This window comes from Microchirus variegatus (assembly GCF_963457635.1).
Source record: "Microchirus variegatus genome assembly, chromosome: 18".
NCBI classification, from domain to species: domain Eukaryota; kingdom Metazoa; phylum Chordata; class Actinopteri; order Pleuronectiformes; family Soleidae; genus Microchirus; species Microchirus variegatus.
This window is the reverse complement of record NC_139819.1, coordinates 12,690,478-12,706,690: the sequence shown is the minus strand read 5'-3', so window position 1 is coordinate 12,706,690 and position 16,213 is coordinate 12,690,478. Positions and strand designations below refer to the sequence as shown.

The 16,213-nt window shown below is 44.8% G+C and overlaps 1 protein-coding gene across 1 annotated transcript; it reads right to left on the bottom strand.

Annotated features, from left to right (window-relative positions):
* Positions 1-1,787: 1,787 nt before the first annotated feature.
* Positions 1,788-13,953, bottom strand: LOC310940503 (prostaglandin G/H synthase 1-like; the record flags this gene model as incomplete). The annotated part of the gene is made up of 9 exons (XM_083905481.1): positions 13,839-13,953; positions 13,497-13,637; positions 12,915-13,058; positions 12,353-12,534; positions 11,462-11,545; positions 10,436-10,682; positions 9,985-10,271; positions 2,210-2,357; positions 1,788-2,137 (listed from the first exon to the last, which is right to left on the bottom strand). The coding sequence occupies exons 2-9, from the start codon at positions 13,609-13,611 to the stop codon at positions 1,788-1,790; spliced, it is 1,557 nt and encodes a 518-aa protein (XP_083761607.1). The 5' UTR covers positions 13,612-13,637; positions 13,839-13,953.
* Between the last annotated feature and the right edge of the window lie 2,260 nt (positions 13,954-16,213).

Genomic DNA, 16,213 nt, shown 5'->3' with positions numbered 1-16,213 from the left:
TCTAAGGTTAGTTTTTTGTCCACAGTTTGAAACTGAAATAAAAAGGAGGAGTAGGAAAACGTCAGACTTTTGTCAGGTGTTTATGTGACTGTTAAAATGATGTGGCAGCGTTGCCTTGATCTGTCGAGGTGCTTTAGAAGTGTTGTTTATTGTTGAACTATTTCCTCTGCAGACCTGGGCCTCTTCAACTCTCCAGACCCTTTACATACACAAAGACCTATGTGCACGTCTCTCAGACTGTGGGTTGTGAGGCCAAATTTAGTGAGTCGACTCGCAGATGTGTACTGTACTGTTTATACTGGTGAAGTTTGGCTTTCAACAGCTCCTCTCTGCTCTCCATGGACAGTATGCTGCCGGACACACAACCTCAACCGACGTGAACTCAAGTGGTTCAAAAATGTGGGTTGCAACTTAAGCAGCGTCCACTGCTAACACTATACAAAAGGAAAGAAAATGCAAAAAGGTCTTCCTCAAATGTTGTGTTTAAAATAATGGTCTGTTTATTGTTAGATGTGTTTTTGTTGCATGCTATATTTTTTCCCACATGGGTCACTGTACCTTTTTTACAGTAGCATCTGTAAATTTGTCAGTGTAATGGGAAATTCAACTTCTTTGTCTCAGAGCTACAGCTGCCCAACACCCCTTTCCTAACACAAGATACCAGGTCCTTTTTGTGTATTCACATTAGGATGTCATAGGCTCAACTTGCACCTAACTACAACATCTGCAAGATACCTCTGTGGGAGTCGGCCCCAATACCTGCCATAGACAAAGGGGTGTGAAAGCACGGCCTGGATGGGCAGACCCCTTCCCAGACAAAGCGATCTGAAAGGGATGTTCCCCAGGTATAATGCTCTGGGTCTTTCTTCATCTTGAACCACTCGTGTGTTGACTGACCTTTTCTTTGCAAAGAAAATAAAACCTTGTCGGCCAGCAGAAGTCTCTATTTCATTCTTCACCAGCCACAACATTTAGATATTGCCCATTAGGGAAATCATATCATGACCCCTGGATTATCGAGTCACTTTCTATTGAATTATTAAGTTTGGCCTTTTTGTTCTGACACAACGTGTAAAAAAATGGAGGACCCAAATGGTAGTAGTAGTTTTTTTTTTTTTTTAAAGAACAAAACAGAGTCAAACATGGAGCTGAAATGAAAAATAGAGCAACAGAAAGGACTGCACATCATGCCACAAACAAACAAAAAGAACCAACACAGATACATATAGGGAGTCATGGACAATCAAAGACAGGTGAGACAAACGAGGCACAGGTGCAACACATTATTAGGGCGGAGCAAACAATCAACCAGGAAGGCAGCACAGGAAGTCAAACTAAACAAAGAAAACACTTCAAAATAAAACAGGAAGCAAAGAAAACAGAGAAGAAACCAACATGAAACTCAAAATAAATGAAAACTCAAGCTCAAGGAGAAAACTTAGTGGGTCAACACTAGTGTTTGATTTGGAAAAAAAAAACAAAAAACAAAATAATCAATCTCATATGCAAATCACATTTTATTTTAACTGCTCCAGACAAGGTTTCCTGCCAAATGGTCAAACATATGTTGGGCCTCATTCACAAACTGTGTGTATTCAAAAATTGGAACTTTAACCATGTGACGCTCAAATCTGGGATTCATGCTCTTACCTAAATTTGCTCCATCTCTATAAACTAACTCAGAACTTCCTTTCCTTCCTTTGCAGATATCATCTTAGCAATAATTATGGCATCAATTAAAAATATATTGTAATGCTTTAAGCCAAAATTAATCAACTGAGTATTCATTAAAGTTCAGTTGAAGGTTTCCTTGGTTTTGCCTCGTCCTCATTTCGTGGAACATGGAAGTCCACGTATGGACACCACTTGGTGTTGAGACACACCAGCTTCTTCAAAGTGGCCGTTTTAACTATGTCGAAGCCTGTTTCTCCTCCGAAGGTGCTCGGTTTCCAGTAGTGAGGCGAGCAGATCGGGTTTCCCATCAGGCCTTTCAGGGAAAAGGGAGCACCCATCTCCACCATACTCTCGCCGATTATACCATCGGGACGAGTTTTCTCCAACAGCATTCCTGTGTAGAACTCTAATGCATCAATGTCCCCGTAGAGTTCCTCCAAACCTCTGGCCATGTCTTTGTCATCTGTGGAAAAGAGGAACATGTTGGTAAAAATGTGGATAAAAAAGACGGCAACACAAAATGACTCTTTCTTACCAGTGAACTCGTCAAAGGAGGTGTAAGGCTTTAGGTTGAACTTCTTCCTGTATTCATTGAAGGGCTGAACACGTGCTGCTCTGGACTCTTTGATCACCATTTCTGTCACTTTGAGCACAGCTTCATGCGTGTTGTGACCTCCACCAATCTGACAAACAGGAGGGAAAAAGTGTCCTTAATGTTACTGAGCTAACAATACTCACTTATCAATGTTAGTTACACCTTAAATATTATATTTGAGAAGATTTTACTATCTGTGCTGTTGTGAAAACGGAAAGGAAGTAGACTATGCTTTAACATGGATGAGAGTAAAAATAAAAACCCCAGAGGTTTAGGTTATTTTAAATATCAGTTGAGTCTTTTCACTGAGGGCACAAAGGCCTCTCTCTCTCTGCAATAGTTAAATGGCCCCATAACAGGAAATACATCCACCTATTTGTTTAATGGTGGACGGGGAAATGCACACTATTTTTGACTGTGCCATAACAATGATGTCATACTATGGCATAATGGCAAAATTCTGAGTTATTAGAATATAATTTCCTGGAACACCAGGAAATAACTCGTTTTAGCCAGCTAAAAAAGATACACTATCTGAAGAATATGGCTGATGTATTATACTTTTGCGGTTTGATGCTTTATTCCTTGGGCAGAATCTGGATTAAATGCTGCTTTTTTTTGGACTGCTTAATAAACTGTATTGCCCCAAAGTCCATGGAGAAAATGAACTCAATGAACAAGTGCAGTCAGCTGTATGTAAAGACCCTGACAACGTGTCAGTAACTAATACAACTGCACTGCAAAAGTTAATAAGTTTAGATAAAGATACATTGAAGTTCCTTCTTTTCTGAGCAAGTATATTATTTTTAATTGTCCTAAATCTGTTAAAGTCATAATATTCTTGAATCAATTTCATATTTAGAATCCATGATCAGATTGTTTTAGAGGGTTTTTAAAGCCATTAATGGTCTTAGTCCTATATTTATTAAGCAGATTTGATGCCTGTTTTCAGTTACTATGGGCCTGAGACACGAGGAGAGCAAAGTATATTGACAAAAGCAACGCAACACCTGATCCTGGTTTTAACTTGGTTCTATTTCATCCTTACTGACCGCCAGAGGCGGTGCTTTAGCACTGAATAACTCCATCTCGCGCATGCGCAGGTCGAGTGTTTATACCAACAAAGTCACCCATGACCCCTGATGACGCCGGCTAGCCTATATCTTCCGGTGACATCAGAGGATCTGTTCCTTTTTTCTTCTCGCTTTCGCAGGTAGACGCATGTCAGCGAAATTCTAGCTGAACTAAAAGCGTCCATTGCCGCTCCGTCGCTGGTAGCCTTGTGACAATCTGTCGGAGCTGCGAGCTGCTTGCCCTCCAAGGGCTGCCACAAGCGGAGATGGTTTGTCGCGTTTCGCCGCGAACACCCCGAAACAGAAGTTGGATCAGCCAACGCTACAACTGGCTGAGTATACCAGGCGTCTTTCGCCTCCTTTGAGAATATGTAGCTTCTCTGTAAAATTAAGTCGGTGAAGGCGTTGTGCTCGCTCTCTCCCAACATTTCTGTGTGTTAGTTACGGGCGCTAGCGGTTAGCATTGCCTGCTCGACCTATCGTCTGTATAATCGGTACACAGCTGATCGTACCCGCTTTGTTGCGGTCATATGTTGGTGAGGAAAGTGTACTCGCTTCCTAAGCTCCCCACATCTGTACTTATGCTATATCTGTGAGTAATTGTACAACTTGTACCGCTTTTTATCTGTACTTTCCCACGTTATGAAGACAGCGTGTGCGCTCTCTCGACATTTGCGTCTCTTGTTAAGGGCGTTAGTGGTCAGCGTTGCCTGCTTGACCAAGCGTCTGTGTAATCGCTACACCCGCCGGTTGTACCCACCTACAGTTGTAATCTTATGTCGGTGAAGAAAGTGTACTTTCTCCCTCTCCCGACATCTGTACTTATGCTATATATGTGAGTAATGGTACAACTTGTACCGTTTTTTATGTACTTTTCGCATGTTATGAAGACAGTGACATTGCCGTCTCTAGCTAGCGGTCAGCATTGCTTTAATCGCTACACCGCCGGTTGTACCCACCTTCGGTTGTACTTTATATGTCGGTGAAGCCAGCGTACTCGCTCCCTCTCCCGACATCTGTACTTATGCTGTATATGTGAGTAATTGTACAACGTACCGTTCTTTTATCTGTACTTTTCCATGTTATGAAGACAGCGTGTGCGCTCTCTCCCGACATTGGCGTCTCTAGCTAGTGGTCAGCACTGCTTTAATCGCTACACCGCCGGTTGTACCCGCCTTCGGTTGTACTTTATATGTCAGTGAAGCCAGCGTATTCGCTCCCTCTCCCGACATCTGTACTTCTGCTATGCCGGCAGAGGCTTGACACAGAGTTTGTGTAATCGCTACACAATTGGTTGTACCCACCTTTCGTTGTAGTTGTATGTTGGTGAAGCCAGTGTACTCGCTCCCTCTCCCGACATCCGTACCTATGCTGTATCTGTGAGTAACAGTACAACGTGTACTGCCTCTCTCTTTTTTACTGTCATGTGTCGGGGCAGACAGCGTGTGCGCTCTCTCTTCGACATTTTGGTTGTTGCGCTGGCGGTCAACATTGCTTGCTTGACCTAGCGTCTGCGTAATCGCTACACCGCTGTATGTACCCACCTCCAGTTGTAGCCTCAAATGTCAGTGAAGCCAGCGTACTCGCTCCTGACATTTGTATTTCTGCTATATCGTAGAAGCTTGACCTAGAGTCTGTGTAATCGGTACACAGCTGGTTGTACCCGGCCCACCTCTCGTTGTGGTTGTATGTTTGTGAAGCCAGTGTACTCGCTCCCTCTTCCAACTTTGTACTTCTGCTGTATCTATGGGTAACTGTACGATGTGTACTGTCTCTCTTTTTTACTCTCCTGTGTCGGTGAAGACAGTGTGTGCGCTCTCTCCCCTGACATCTGTGGTCCTTAGTTACAGGCGCTAGTGTCAGCACTGCTTGCTTGACCTTGCGTATGTGTAATCGGTACATTATACATATGTCGGTGAAGCCAGTGTATTCGCTCCCTCTCCTGACATCTGTACTACAGTTATCTGGAAGCAACTGTACAGTGAGTACCGCTTCTGCTTTGGGTTTTACTGTGTTGATGATGATGATGATAAACCGTTGGCTGTACTCTTCATTCTAGTCCCCTGTAGTTAGCAGACGTGTTCCACTAAGGCTAACTGTATTAGATACCTGTTTGTGAAGGCGGTGTGTTCACTCCCTTTCCCATCGCAGGTGTATACTACTACCCCTAGTAACAGCCACATCCTGAGCTGTGTTGCTAGGCAGGGATGGTTTGTATTCGGCGCAGCAAGCCGACCTTTTGCTGGTGAAGGCAGTGCTCTCGCTCCCACTCCCAGCATAGGCGGGTGCTGTTGCCCTCCAGTTAGCAGAAGTGTGAAGAGCCCACTAAGGCTAACTGTATTTGTCTGTGCGACACCTGTTGGTGAAGGCAGTGCGCTCGCTCCCTCTCCCGTCACAGGTGTATGCTACTTACCGTCAGTAACAGCCACATCTCGAGCTGCGTCTGCTCGGTGGCGACAGGCTGTATTTGGCGCAGCAAGCTGACCTTGTCGGTAAACGCAGTGCTCTCGCTCCAGCTCCCAGCATAGGCGGATGCTGTTGCCCTCATAGTTAGTGTGAAGAACCACTAATCCTAACTGTATTCGGCTGTGCGACACCTGTTGGTGAAGGCAGTGTGCTCGCTCCCTCTCCCATCACAGGTGTATACTACTTGCCGTCAGTAACAGCCACATCGAGCTGTGTCTGCTCGGTGGTGACAATCTGTATCGGCGCAGCAAGCTGACCTTTGCTGGCGAAGGCAGTGCTCTCTCTCCCTCTCCCAGCATCTGTTGTTCTTTCCACTCTACAGGCGCTGACTGTCGCCATGCTTGGTGACCACTCCTAAACGGCCTGTATGGCCTCTCTGCAGCCAGAGGATGGTCATGATAGGTGTCCTCCATGCCTTGGCCTCGAACACTTGAGGGAGGGGCGTTCGGAGGTTTCCGTGCATGAACTGCAGCTTCATGCCCCGGGCAGTACGGTTTGCCGGACTGGCTGAGGTTAAACACCTGCTGGGTCATGTCCCGGTACCGGACCAGTTGACCCCAGGCCAGCGACTGCCTCCAGCACAGCTTAATGGGGCTGTGTCGGGCTGCAGAGGCTGTGGGCGCCCCCTCTGGGAAGAGGACGAGGAGTCTAAACTGGCCTCCAGGGTGGACCAGCTGACTGAGGAGTTAAACTAGATGAAGACCCTCTTCATAGCCGTCCAGGTATGGGACCGGTGCAGTGGACGCGGGTCTTTCCGCTTCCCGCTGCCACGGCCGAACCGGAGGAAGACGTGCTCTCCGTGGCGGCTTCAGCCACCGAGTTCACCAACTATGGGGCCAATGTGGTTCCCCAAGATGCTGCCTCGCACACCTCAGGGTGAGCTCCCGCTCCCCAGCCAGCAGTGGTGGGTATAACTCCATGGGTGCCACCACCGCATGGCCCCGCAGGCTCAGCCGGCTCCCGCCAGTGCCTCTTCAGGCGTGAACCATCCCAGCTCCCCACTGTTTAGACTCGCCGCCAGTGGCTAGCTCAGGGGAGAGTCCTGGGCTGATTATCGGCTTCTTTTTTCCAGCAGCACCTCAGCTACTGGGCTGCTTTCACCACAGGCCCTTAGGTGATTCCACCTTAACCCCACGGGTACAAATTTCAGTTGCGACACCCCCAACCTACAGCCTGGTCAAGATGACCATTATACGCGACCCGGCAGAAAAACCCCTGTCACCAGGGGGTTCTACTCAACTTACTTTCTCGTGGAAAAGAAAGACGATGGGCTCCGCCCTATCACTCAACTTGAGGGGACAACAGGTTCCTGAAGGTCACGTAGTTCCACATACTCAGTACTGCAGTGATTCTGCATACTGGCTTTTACAGGGGAATGGTTTACCTCAATGGACCTGAAGGACGCGTACTTTCACGTCCCCATAGCACCAGGCATTTTCTGCAGCTTGCTCTCAGAGCCACCATTATCAGTCCGGGGTGCTCACTGCTCCCGTTCGGCCTCTCTCTTCACCACTGGTGTTTGCCAGGTGTGTGGCAGCAGCCCTCTCACCCCTGCAGTCGCAGGGCATGAAGATCCTCAGAGTGATTTTCGCAATGAGCTGCTTGGTACCCTCTCAGAGTACACTTTTCTAGGGGGGTGACTCTGGATGCTGTTGCCATGAAGTCCTGTCCGTCACCTCGGCGTGTGGACGACATCCTCAGCCTCCTTCTCTTCTTCAGAAGGGCCGCTGCTTGCGCTACGCCCAGTATATGCGCCTCTTAGGCAAGCTAACAGCTTGTGGCTCCCTTAGGTCCGCTGTCACTACGCCCCCTTCAGAGGTGGCCGAACAGTTTTCCACTTGTATACCAAGTGGCACCAGCACAGGAAGCTTAAGGCATCACAACGCTGCCTCCTTGGCCTCCTGCCTCCTCGGCCTGCTCTGGCCCCACAGAGGGTGAGATTGTTTCTTCTTCAGGGCACGCCCATGGGCTCCATTACATCCCTTCAGGAGACTGTCACACGGATGTATCCCTCACAGCTACGGGCAGTGCACATGGCACTGCAGCTTTTTCTTCAGTTCCTTCAGTAGAGGCATGTGCTAGTACGGTCAGACAATGTCTCAACCGTCTCTCTGACATAATTGCACACACTCTGATGTAGAGGTTGTATTTAATATCTGGGATGTTTTCGGCAGGGCAGAGGTGGATCTCTTTGCCACAGAGGAGTCGACCCATTGCCCCCCTCTGGTTCTCCTTGACAGAGAAGGCCAGCCCTTCTAAACCGCGAGGATGCTCTCGCCCATGATCGCCCAGAAGCTCTTATCTATGCCGCTTATCAGAGCCGCTGATTCCTCAAACATTGCAGAGGGTCCTCCAGCAGGGCCACGACCTGCTACTGGTGCCCCCCCCCCCCCTTTTCTGGCCAGGGATGACATGTTTTTCCTCTGCTGCACAGGCCCTGCCGCAGCTCACCGCGGCGTCTCCCCGACAGGTTGGATCTCCTGTCTCAGTTAAGGGGCCAGGTCTGGCATCCTGACCCTCATTGCCTCCAGCTCTGGGTCGGCCACTGCAGGGCACGACCTCTTGGCAGAGTGTTCAGACACAGCCCAATGTACCACACTGAAAACTATGGAGCTTTCTACCCAAATGCAGTATGTGAACAGGTGTAAACTGTCTGCCTGGTGTTCCGACAGGGGCGAGGACCCCGTCTACTACTACAACTACAACAATTCTGTAGTTCCTACAGCCACTCCCGAATGGCGGACGGGAGGGCTTATGTGGCGGTCTTTTCCTCTTGACACACTCAAGTCGATGACAACACCGTGGAGTGCCACAGACTTGTGTCCCTTTCCTTAAAAGGAAGCCTCAAGGCTACAACTACCAAGGGTACAGAGAATTCTGGCTTGGGGTCTGCCCCCGGTGCGGCAACCCCCCCCCCCCTTTAGGCCCTGAGTTGAAGACTGCCTTTCTCCTCACCATCACTTTAGTAAGGAGTGTCGAGGAGCTACATGCTCTCTCTGTGAGGGACTCATGTCTGAGGTCGAACTCAGACTCTGATGGCTCAGGGGTCACTCTGTGGCCGAATACGGGCTTATCTTCTTCAGGTTCTGTCAGCGTCAAACCTTTATAATGGCACAGTTTATCCTCCCAGCAGGGGAGGAAAGGTCAGGACGGCCGTGCCCTGCCCAGGCCTAAAGAGTCTATATAACTTCGACCGCGATCTTGAGACGGTCAGAACAGCTGTTTTCTCTACTACGGCTTCCTAAAAGGCCGTGCTCCCTCCAAACAGCGACTCTCACACAGAATTATGGACGTCATCACTCAGGTGTACAAACACGGTGGTTATCCCCCTGCCATCCGGGGGAGGTGCCACTCTACTAGGGCTGTCGCTACATCATGGGCGGCTCTGCACGGCGTGCCCCTAGTGGGCATCACCAGCTACCCTCTCCAGATTCTATAGGGTGAATGTGGCCACCCCCACCCACTGGGCGCGGCCCTGTTGCCGCCTCTACCCTTTACTCTCACTGATGTACGTACTGGCATTCCTCGTGACTTTGTTGTTATGGGTCATCCAGTGCTAAAGCACCGCCTCTGGCGGTCAGTAAGGATGAAATAGAACGAAAGTTACGTATGTAACTACGGTTCTATGAATCCTGGATGACCGCCAGAGCGTTCTGTCACTCAGAATCCTCGTGGTTTCGCGAGAAGATTCTGCAGGAACAGATCCTCTGATGTCACCGGAAGATATAGGCTAGCCGGCGTCATCAGGGGTCATGGGTGACTTTGTTGGTATAAACACTCGACCTGCGCATGCGCGAGATGGAGATATTCAGTGCTAAAGCACCGCCTCTGGCAGTCATCCAGGATTCATAGAACCGTAGTTACATACGTAACTTTCGTTTTATATACTAATTAATTTTAAACTTAACATGTTTTATGACACCTTGGTCTGCTAGATGTTCAACTGAATAATAAGTACATGTTATTACCATCTTATCTACTTTTATTTTAGCTGATTTTACTTCTTTCTGTTCTACGAGAAGGGGGACTTCATTTAGTGGAGCACTATGAATTGCATCACTTTGTTTGAAAAGTGTCTTAAATAAAGCCTTAAGTGATTGATAAATAATCGGCCTAAAAGCTTATCAAAGTAATAAGTCTATAGCTGTGTTTGTCCTCAGGTTAACAGTCTCTCACCTGTCCTGCCGGTTGACGAGAGAAACCATCCACCAGTTTCTCCACCCCATAATGCATGAGAAGGGAGGTGTTGTAAAGAAACCGCGAGTACGGGATTTCATCCCCGTCGATGAGGAAGCTGTCGGGCATCAGCGGATGCCAGTGGTAGAGGTGGCAGAACTCCAGGGCAATTCGGTTGCTGTACTGAAAACGCGCGTTGAAGAGCAGGGAGGGATCAAACTTAAGCTTCAGCTGGTAGCCGCTCAGCTGCTGCACGTACTCTTCGATGATGATGTTGATGATCTCCCCTGGGTGGCAAAAAAATGATACCATGTTCATTGATATTACATGCTCATCGAATGGTTTAATACTGAAGAATCCAAAAACGTTCAGCTTCAAACATATATTGGATACCAAAGCACACATTAGCTACCAAACATCACTTCACGTTCATACTCCTGAGGGCCCTCACCAATGATGATGAGTCTGGCGGTCTGAAAAAGCTGCTCATCGTCCCAGGTGGGATGCTCTGCCTTAAGGACATCACACACCCTGTTGTGCTCCCTCAGCCATATGGTCGCATACATGGTGAGACCCGGCAGAATGCCAAATATCTCCTGACCAATGACCAGACGTTGCTGTGCAGGTAAAGCGTTGGGGTAGACCATGTGCACGGGGACCTCGGTTACTGTCGGGGGATACATCTCGCCGTTCACTAACTGAGACGAAAAAAACAAAAACATCATCTGTGAATATAGTTTTGTTTGAGAGGATTTTTATTTGAATCTGTTCAAAATAAGAGCAAAAATGCAATCATGTTTACCCACTAAGTAACCACCATACATGCATTCATCTCTTCCAGATTGGACTCTTGAGTGCAACCAGTGCACAAGAGTTGCACTGGTTGCCAGTCACCTTCAAAATCCACTTTTGTAATAAACACGATGGTTTAGAACTCCAATTTATTTCAGATATCATACTGTAAACACAGGCCATTATTTATAGCACTTTTTAGCTCCTGTCTCACACCTTAAAACAAAAGGTGATAGCGCTCTCTTCTGTCAGTTTTCTGTCCTACCTCAGGTCCTGCCCTCCTATTGCTGTTTATAAAACAACATATTCAATTTATATTTGTCATCTATAAGGCTGTCTGACTGACTGTCAGTGTTTTAAATGTGTTAACTGTTACTTCTTATGTTTCTGTAAAACACTTTGGCTCAGCTCCTGTGGTTTTTTAATGTGTCGCCAACAGTAGGAGGTGCAGAGCTTTTTAAAAACCTTAACACTACAGTAGAGCATGCTAAGAGGAAGTTGCCTCTGAAATCCTGATTACAAGCCTGAGAGAGGGAAGATAATGTTGCATTTGTTGTCAGAGATAGCCTAGGCAAAGTGAGTCTCTCAGTTAGTTCTCAGAAACAAAGATTTTAATCATTCACATTATCACAAGCTTTTTTTTAGTCCAAGTATTTGTATGAGAAACACATGTACATTTTATTACCTGATATTTCAGCTTTCCATCTTCGTGAAGCCGGAGTTGAAGCTGTCGCATGAGGGTTTCTCCATAAATGTGACTTGCATCTACCTGAGTGAGTTGGAGAGAAACACATTTTCCTATACTCCTATATAAACGCACAAACTTCAAATGGTGAACAAAAACAGAATGTCATGACATTTGCTCAGATTCTTGATGCATTTGTTTATGGAATGATTTGTTTTGCTCAAACCCAGTAGTCCAGTGTCACTTGGTCACTCCTACTGACTAAAATCTCAGATTGAGTATTTCAACTCACGAGAGTCATGGAGCATGGCAGAGTGGTGGTCAATATGCGTGACCAGTACAAAGACACACTCCTTATGGTCTGGTCAATAAAAGGGCACACCAAAATGTGGACTTTTGTCACTCATGTCAATATGCCACAAATGTCACAAATTATGAGGGAGTGTGCCATTGGCATGCTGAGTGCTGGGTTGAGCGTTACAGCTGTGGCAACACAACTGAATGTGCATCATTCAACGATCATTCCAGCCTGAAGAGCTGACCATTTGAATCAGGTGTGTTTGAGCAGGGAAACATCTAAAACATGCAGGACAGTTCCCCAGGAAACCCTGATATACAGTAGACAATTTAGTGGTTGATTTAGTGTCCAATTAACCTTATCCCCAAGGTTTAGGGTTAGGATCTGAACCAGTGACCTTCTTGTCATAAGGCAACAATGCTAGCCTCTGTGCCATTGTGTAGCCCCACATAACCTGCGTTTGGTATTCAAACCAAACAACACATCAATAACCAACTGTCATAGCCATTTGCTCTACATGTTTTATAGTAAATAATTGTAGAAATGGTGGTTGTGCCTGCCTGCTGAGCACTCACAGTGAGTCAGTGACTTACCCCATGTCCCAAACCCTTGGTGAAGCCAACATAAACTCCATGGTCGGTCTTGAAAAACTGGTGGGTAAAGTGCTGGGCCATAAAGGCAAACATCAGATTGGTTCCCTGGGGGTCGGGCCTGAATTTGGTTCTTTTGAAGAAGCGTTCCATCAACACTTTAGGATCAGGAAGAACGGGTTTACCTGTCAACAAACATGAACACTGTGTGTGAACTCACAGTGAGTAGCAGGGGAACCGGCCATTATTCGGGTCAAGCTTATGGTTAGAGTCAGGGCTCTGCTCCCTCGCTTATTACAAGAGTTATGTCCTCATGTTTTTATTGGGTCATTTGTTGCACTTTCCTTTTGCTTTGTATATTGTTACATGTACATGTACAGTACATTAATCAGATAGAGACAGCAAAGACATCTTGGTTGGAAACCCCAAGAACAGTTGGTTCAATGTGGGGCCCCCCAGGGTCTAAGTCCCTGTTGAATCAGTGGATGTTATACTGAATTTAAGCTCTCACCGTAAACATTTTAAAGTTAATAATATAATATGCAATTTACAGTTTAGGGCTCACCTTTAGTTCCCATGGGTAAAGGGCAGTCGTCAGGTACAGGAGGGAGGAGCCGGGTGTAATAGGAGATGTTGTAGTAAGACTCCCAGTTGAGGTATCCATATTTGGTATTGTAGGTGGGAGGACTTGGAATGAGGTCACTTCTAACTTTAAGAGTGGATAAAAAATATTTTTCAGTATTTTCTGAGCCTTTATTAGAGAATTAGAGCATGAACCACAATGACTGGACATCTAACTGATTTAATAGTCTGATGTTTTTAGTATAGTATATTGATTTGGGTTGATAATGATAATTTTGTATATTAAAATAATTGTTAATATATATATATATATATATATAATAATTTAATTGAACTACAAATCAACATTTAGCTGTAAGCTCACTGGGTTTTTTTTGTCAACCACAGTGAGCCAAAGTGTGAACATGCTAATGAGACAATATTTAGCATTACTTTTCATGTAAAAACACTTCCTCTTGTGTCTGCACTAAAATAAGACAAATACAATATACAGCACCACACCATGTGACTGATATGAGGAAATAGACTTTAATAATATTATTATTACACCTTTCGTGAGACTTACTTGTCAGTACTATTCGCATGATGGTATCTTGCAAGAAAGAGTTGTTGACCAGGTACCAGAGCCACTGAAAGTGGGTGAGTAGGTAATGAACCGCTGCGGGACTGGGCTTGAGCATGAGACAAACCCTGGTCCAGAGAATAGCTACACATACAAGGACATAAGAGTAGAGACCAAATACGAAAAGAGAAGGTTAATAATATTGACATTTTATATAAAAACCTTACAGTGGAACACAGAGGATCTTACAGAAAACTGACCAGACTTTCACTTAGAGGACAACTGGGTTTAAAATGACCCACACTCACACACACGATGAAAACACACTGATATAGTTTCACTTACGAACAGTGCAGTTTTCTCCGTAGAAGCCAGTGCGAGTGCAGTCACATTGGTAGCCGTCTGTACCAAATCTCACACACACTCCTGAGTTCTGGCATGGGTAGTAACAGCAAGGATTCACTACAAAAAGAAGATGAAGAAGATGCTTTGAACTGATGAATAATTGGCATAATATTGTACAAATACATGCATTTGTGAGCAGCCACCAGAAAACTAGTAACGTGGCCTGGCACTAGTCTTACAAACAAAGACAAATGTACTTTCTTTCTGAAAAATGTGTGTGTGTTTTTTTCACAGAGTCCTGGAGAAGCCAATCCATGCTTCAAATAACAGTATTTTGGGTTTTGAAGCTAAATACAATCTAGGAACTGTAAGAAGATGTGGCCTAAAAAGTCAAATTACAGTTCATGTGTCTATGAACAGGATGCACTGGAGCTGTCCCACGAGACCAACTCAAACTGCTTGTACCAGGCACCAATGTGAAAATGAACAAATAAAAGGTTTGAACTTTTTTGAAACAGAAGAGTTTTTGTCAAAGGACCTGGCAACTCAGATGCTGCTTCCCACAAACCACCAGTCGACTAAATAGGCTAACTTCAGTTGTCTCTGCAGTTGAAACATGGCTTCCTGTCCTCTGTTCACACTTGCAGACGCAGAGTGAGATAATGTGACTTTTTCCTTCCCCATTAGCTTTGGACAAGATATGACCACCAAAACTGTCCCAACCATATGTATCTGTTTCCAGGCAAGGTCAGGAAGTACATGCATTAATAAACAGTAGATAAATTGGAACCAATCCAAGTAAAAAAAAAAAAAAAAAAGTTGAGTCACTTCGGGCAGAACAATGAGTCATGTTGAAATGAATACCACTGTAATATTGCAACAAACTTTGTTTTCCTATGATTTTGCAGTACTGCACTTTTAAAGCTGCACCAAAGCATTCATATGCCCAAAGTCAAAGGTATATACTTTGTGTGTACTTTTGCATATACTTTTACTTGAAAAGGTCTGTATATGTTTTCCTCCACTCTTTAGGATAGATATATCATACATATAAGGACATTAACAGGAGTGTAAGCAGAGGGGTATGTTAAATGCAATGTACAATTCCAATTTTAGACTTACTCTCCCTGTATATTTATGAAGATTAAACAACACACCCCCTAATAATCTAAAGCATCTGACTTTACTTAACACACTTGTTAAACTGTGCTTTATCTGCTCACCAACATTTGCGTCACCAGCACATGACGAGGTCTCCATCAGCGACAGGATGACGGGAATCCAGATGGAGAAGATGCTCCACTCTATTTCACAAATACATCGAAATTGAACATCGTCATCACAGCAGGTGAAAGAAACCATACTCAACAAAATCAAATGTGACATCACCTCTCATGATCTCCACTCCGCAATGGCAGAGAATTAATGAATTAATGAAAAGAAAAGAACGCAAAAGAGAATAATGTGCATCTCAAAGGGAACTCTCTTCTTAATAACAGTAACTGACAGAGTCTAACCGGCTTTATCAGCTTTTGTGAATGGGTGGAAACATATTTTCCTTTTACTTCCTCTACTTTGTCATCTATGCATTTGAATATTTAGCCCAAACACCAAATAATTTTGACTTGGACTCTTGAAAGCAGAAGTGATGGGTACATTATTATCTTTGTCTTTTACCGTTAACCTATTTCTTATGTGCCATTCAAATCATTAAAGTAGTAAAGTGAAAGATAGTAATGCTCAAGAAATGCTTCACAGTGCTTTATCGCCACCTGCTGGAAAAGTAAAATAACACAAATGCTTGTAAATATGGTATAAAACAAACAATACAATTTCAAGTTTAAAAAAAAAAAAAAATGTTTGGACTATAATAATAATCATCTTAATGAATCAATAATAACTATATCTGATCATCTCTTTCATCAGCACATATTTTTGATTATTCACGGTGTGTGGATGCAAAAATGTCATAAACTGAGTTAATGTATATGACTGTTCATTGTCCTTTGTGTAGAATATATTAGAATAGAATAGAGATTTATTGTAATTTCTGCTGCCTGTTCCTATGATGAAGATGATGATGATGTAGAATGGAAAATCACCTGTAGAGGTCAGCAGACTATCACACAAAAATAACAAAGACACAGAAACACTGACACACCTGGCAGTTGAATATGAAACGTGTTTGTTTGTATCTTAAAGAGGAATACATCATTTTTAATGAACCAAGTCTTGGTAAATCACCGAGGTCTTATTGTAATAAACCTTTAGGATTCAGTTCAGTAGATTGCTTCTGCCTGGCTGTCCTCCTGAAATGCCCAATTTTTCTTTGAAGCTGAAATATTCAACCTTTTGTCTCACTGTTATTCTCTTGG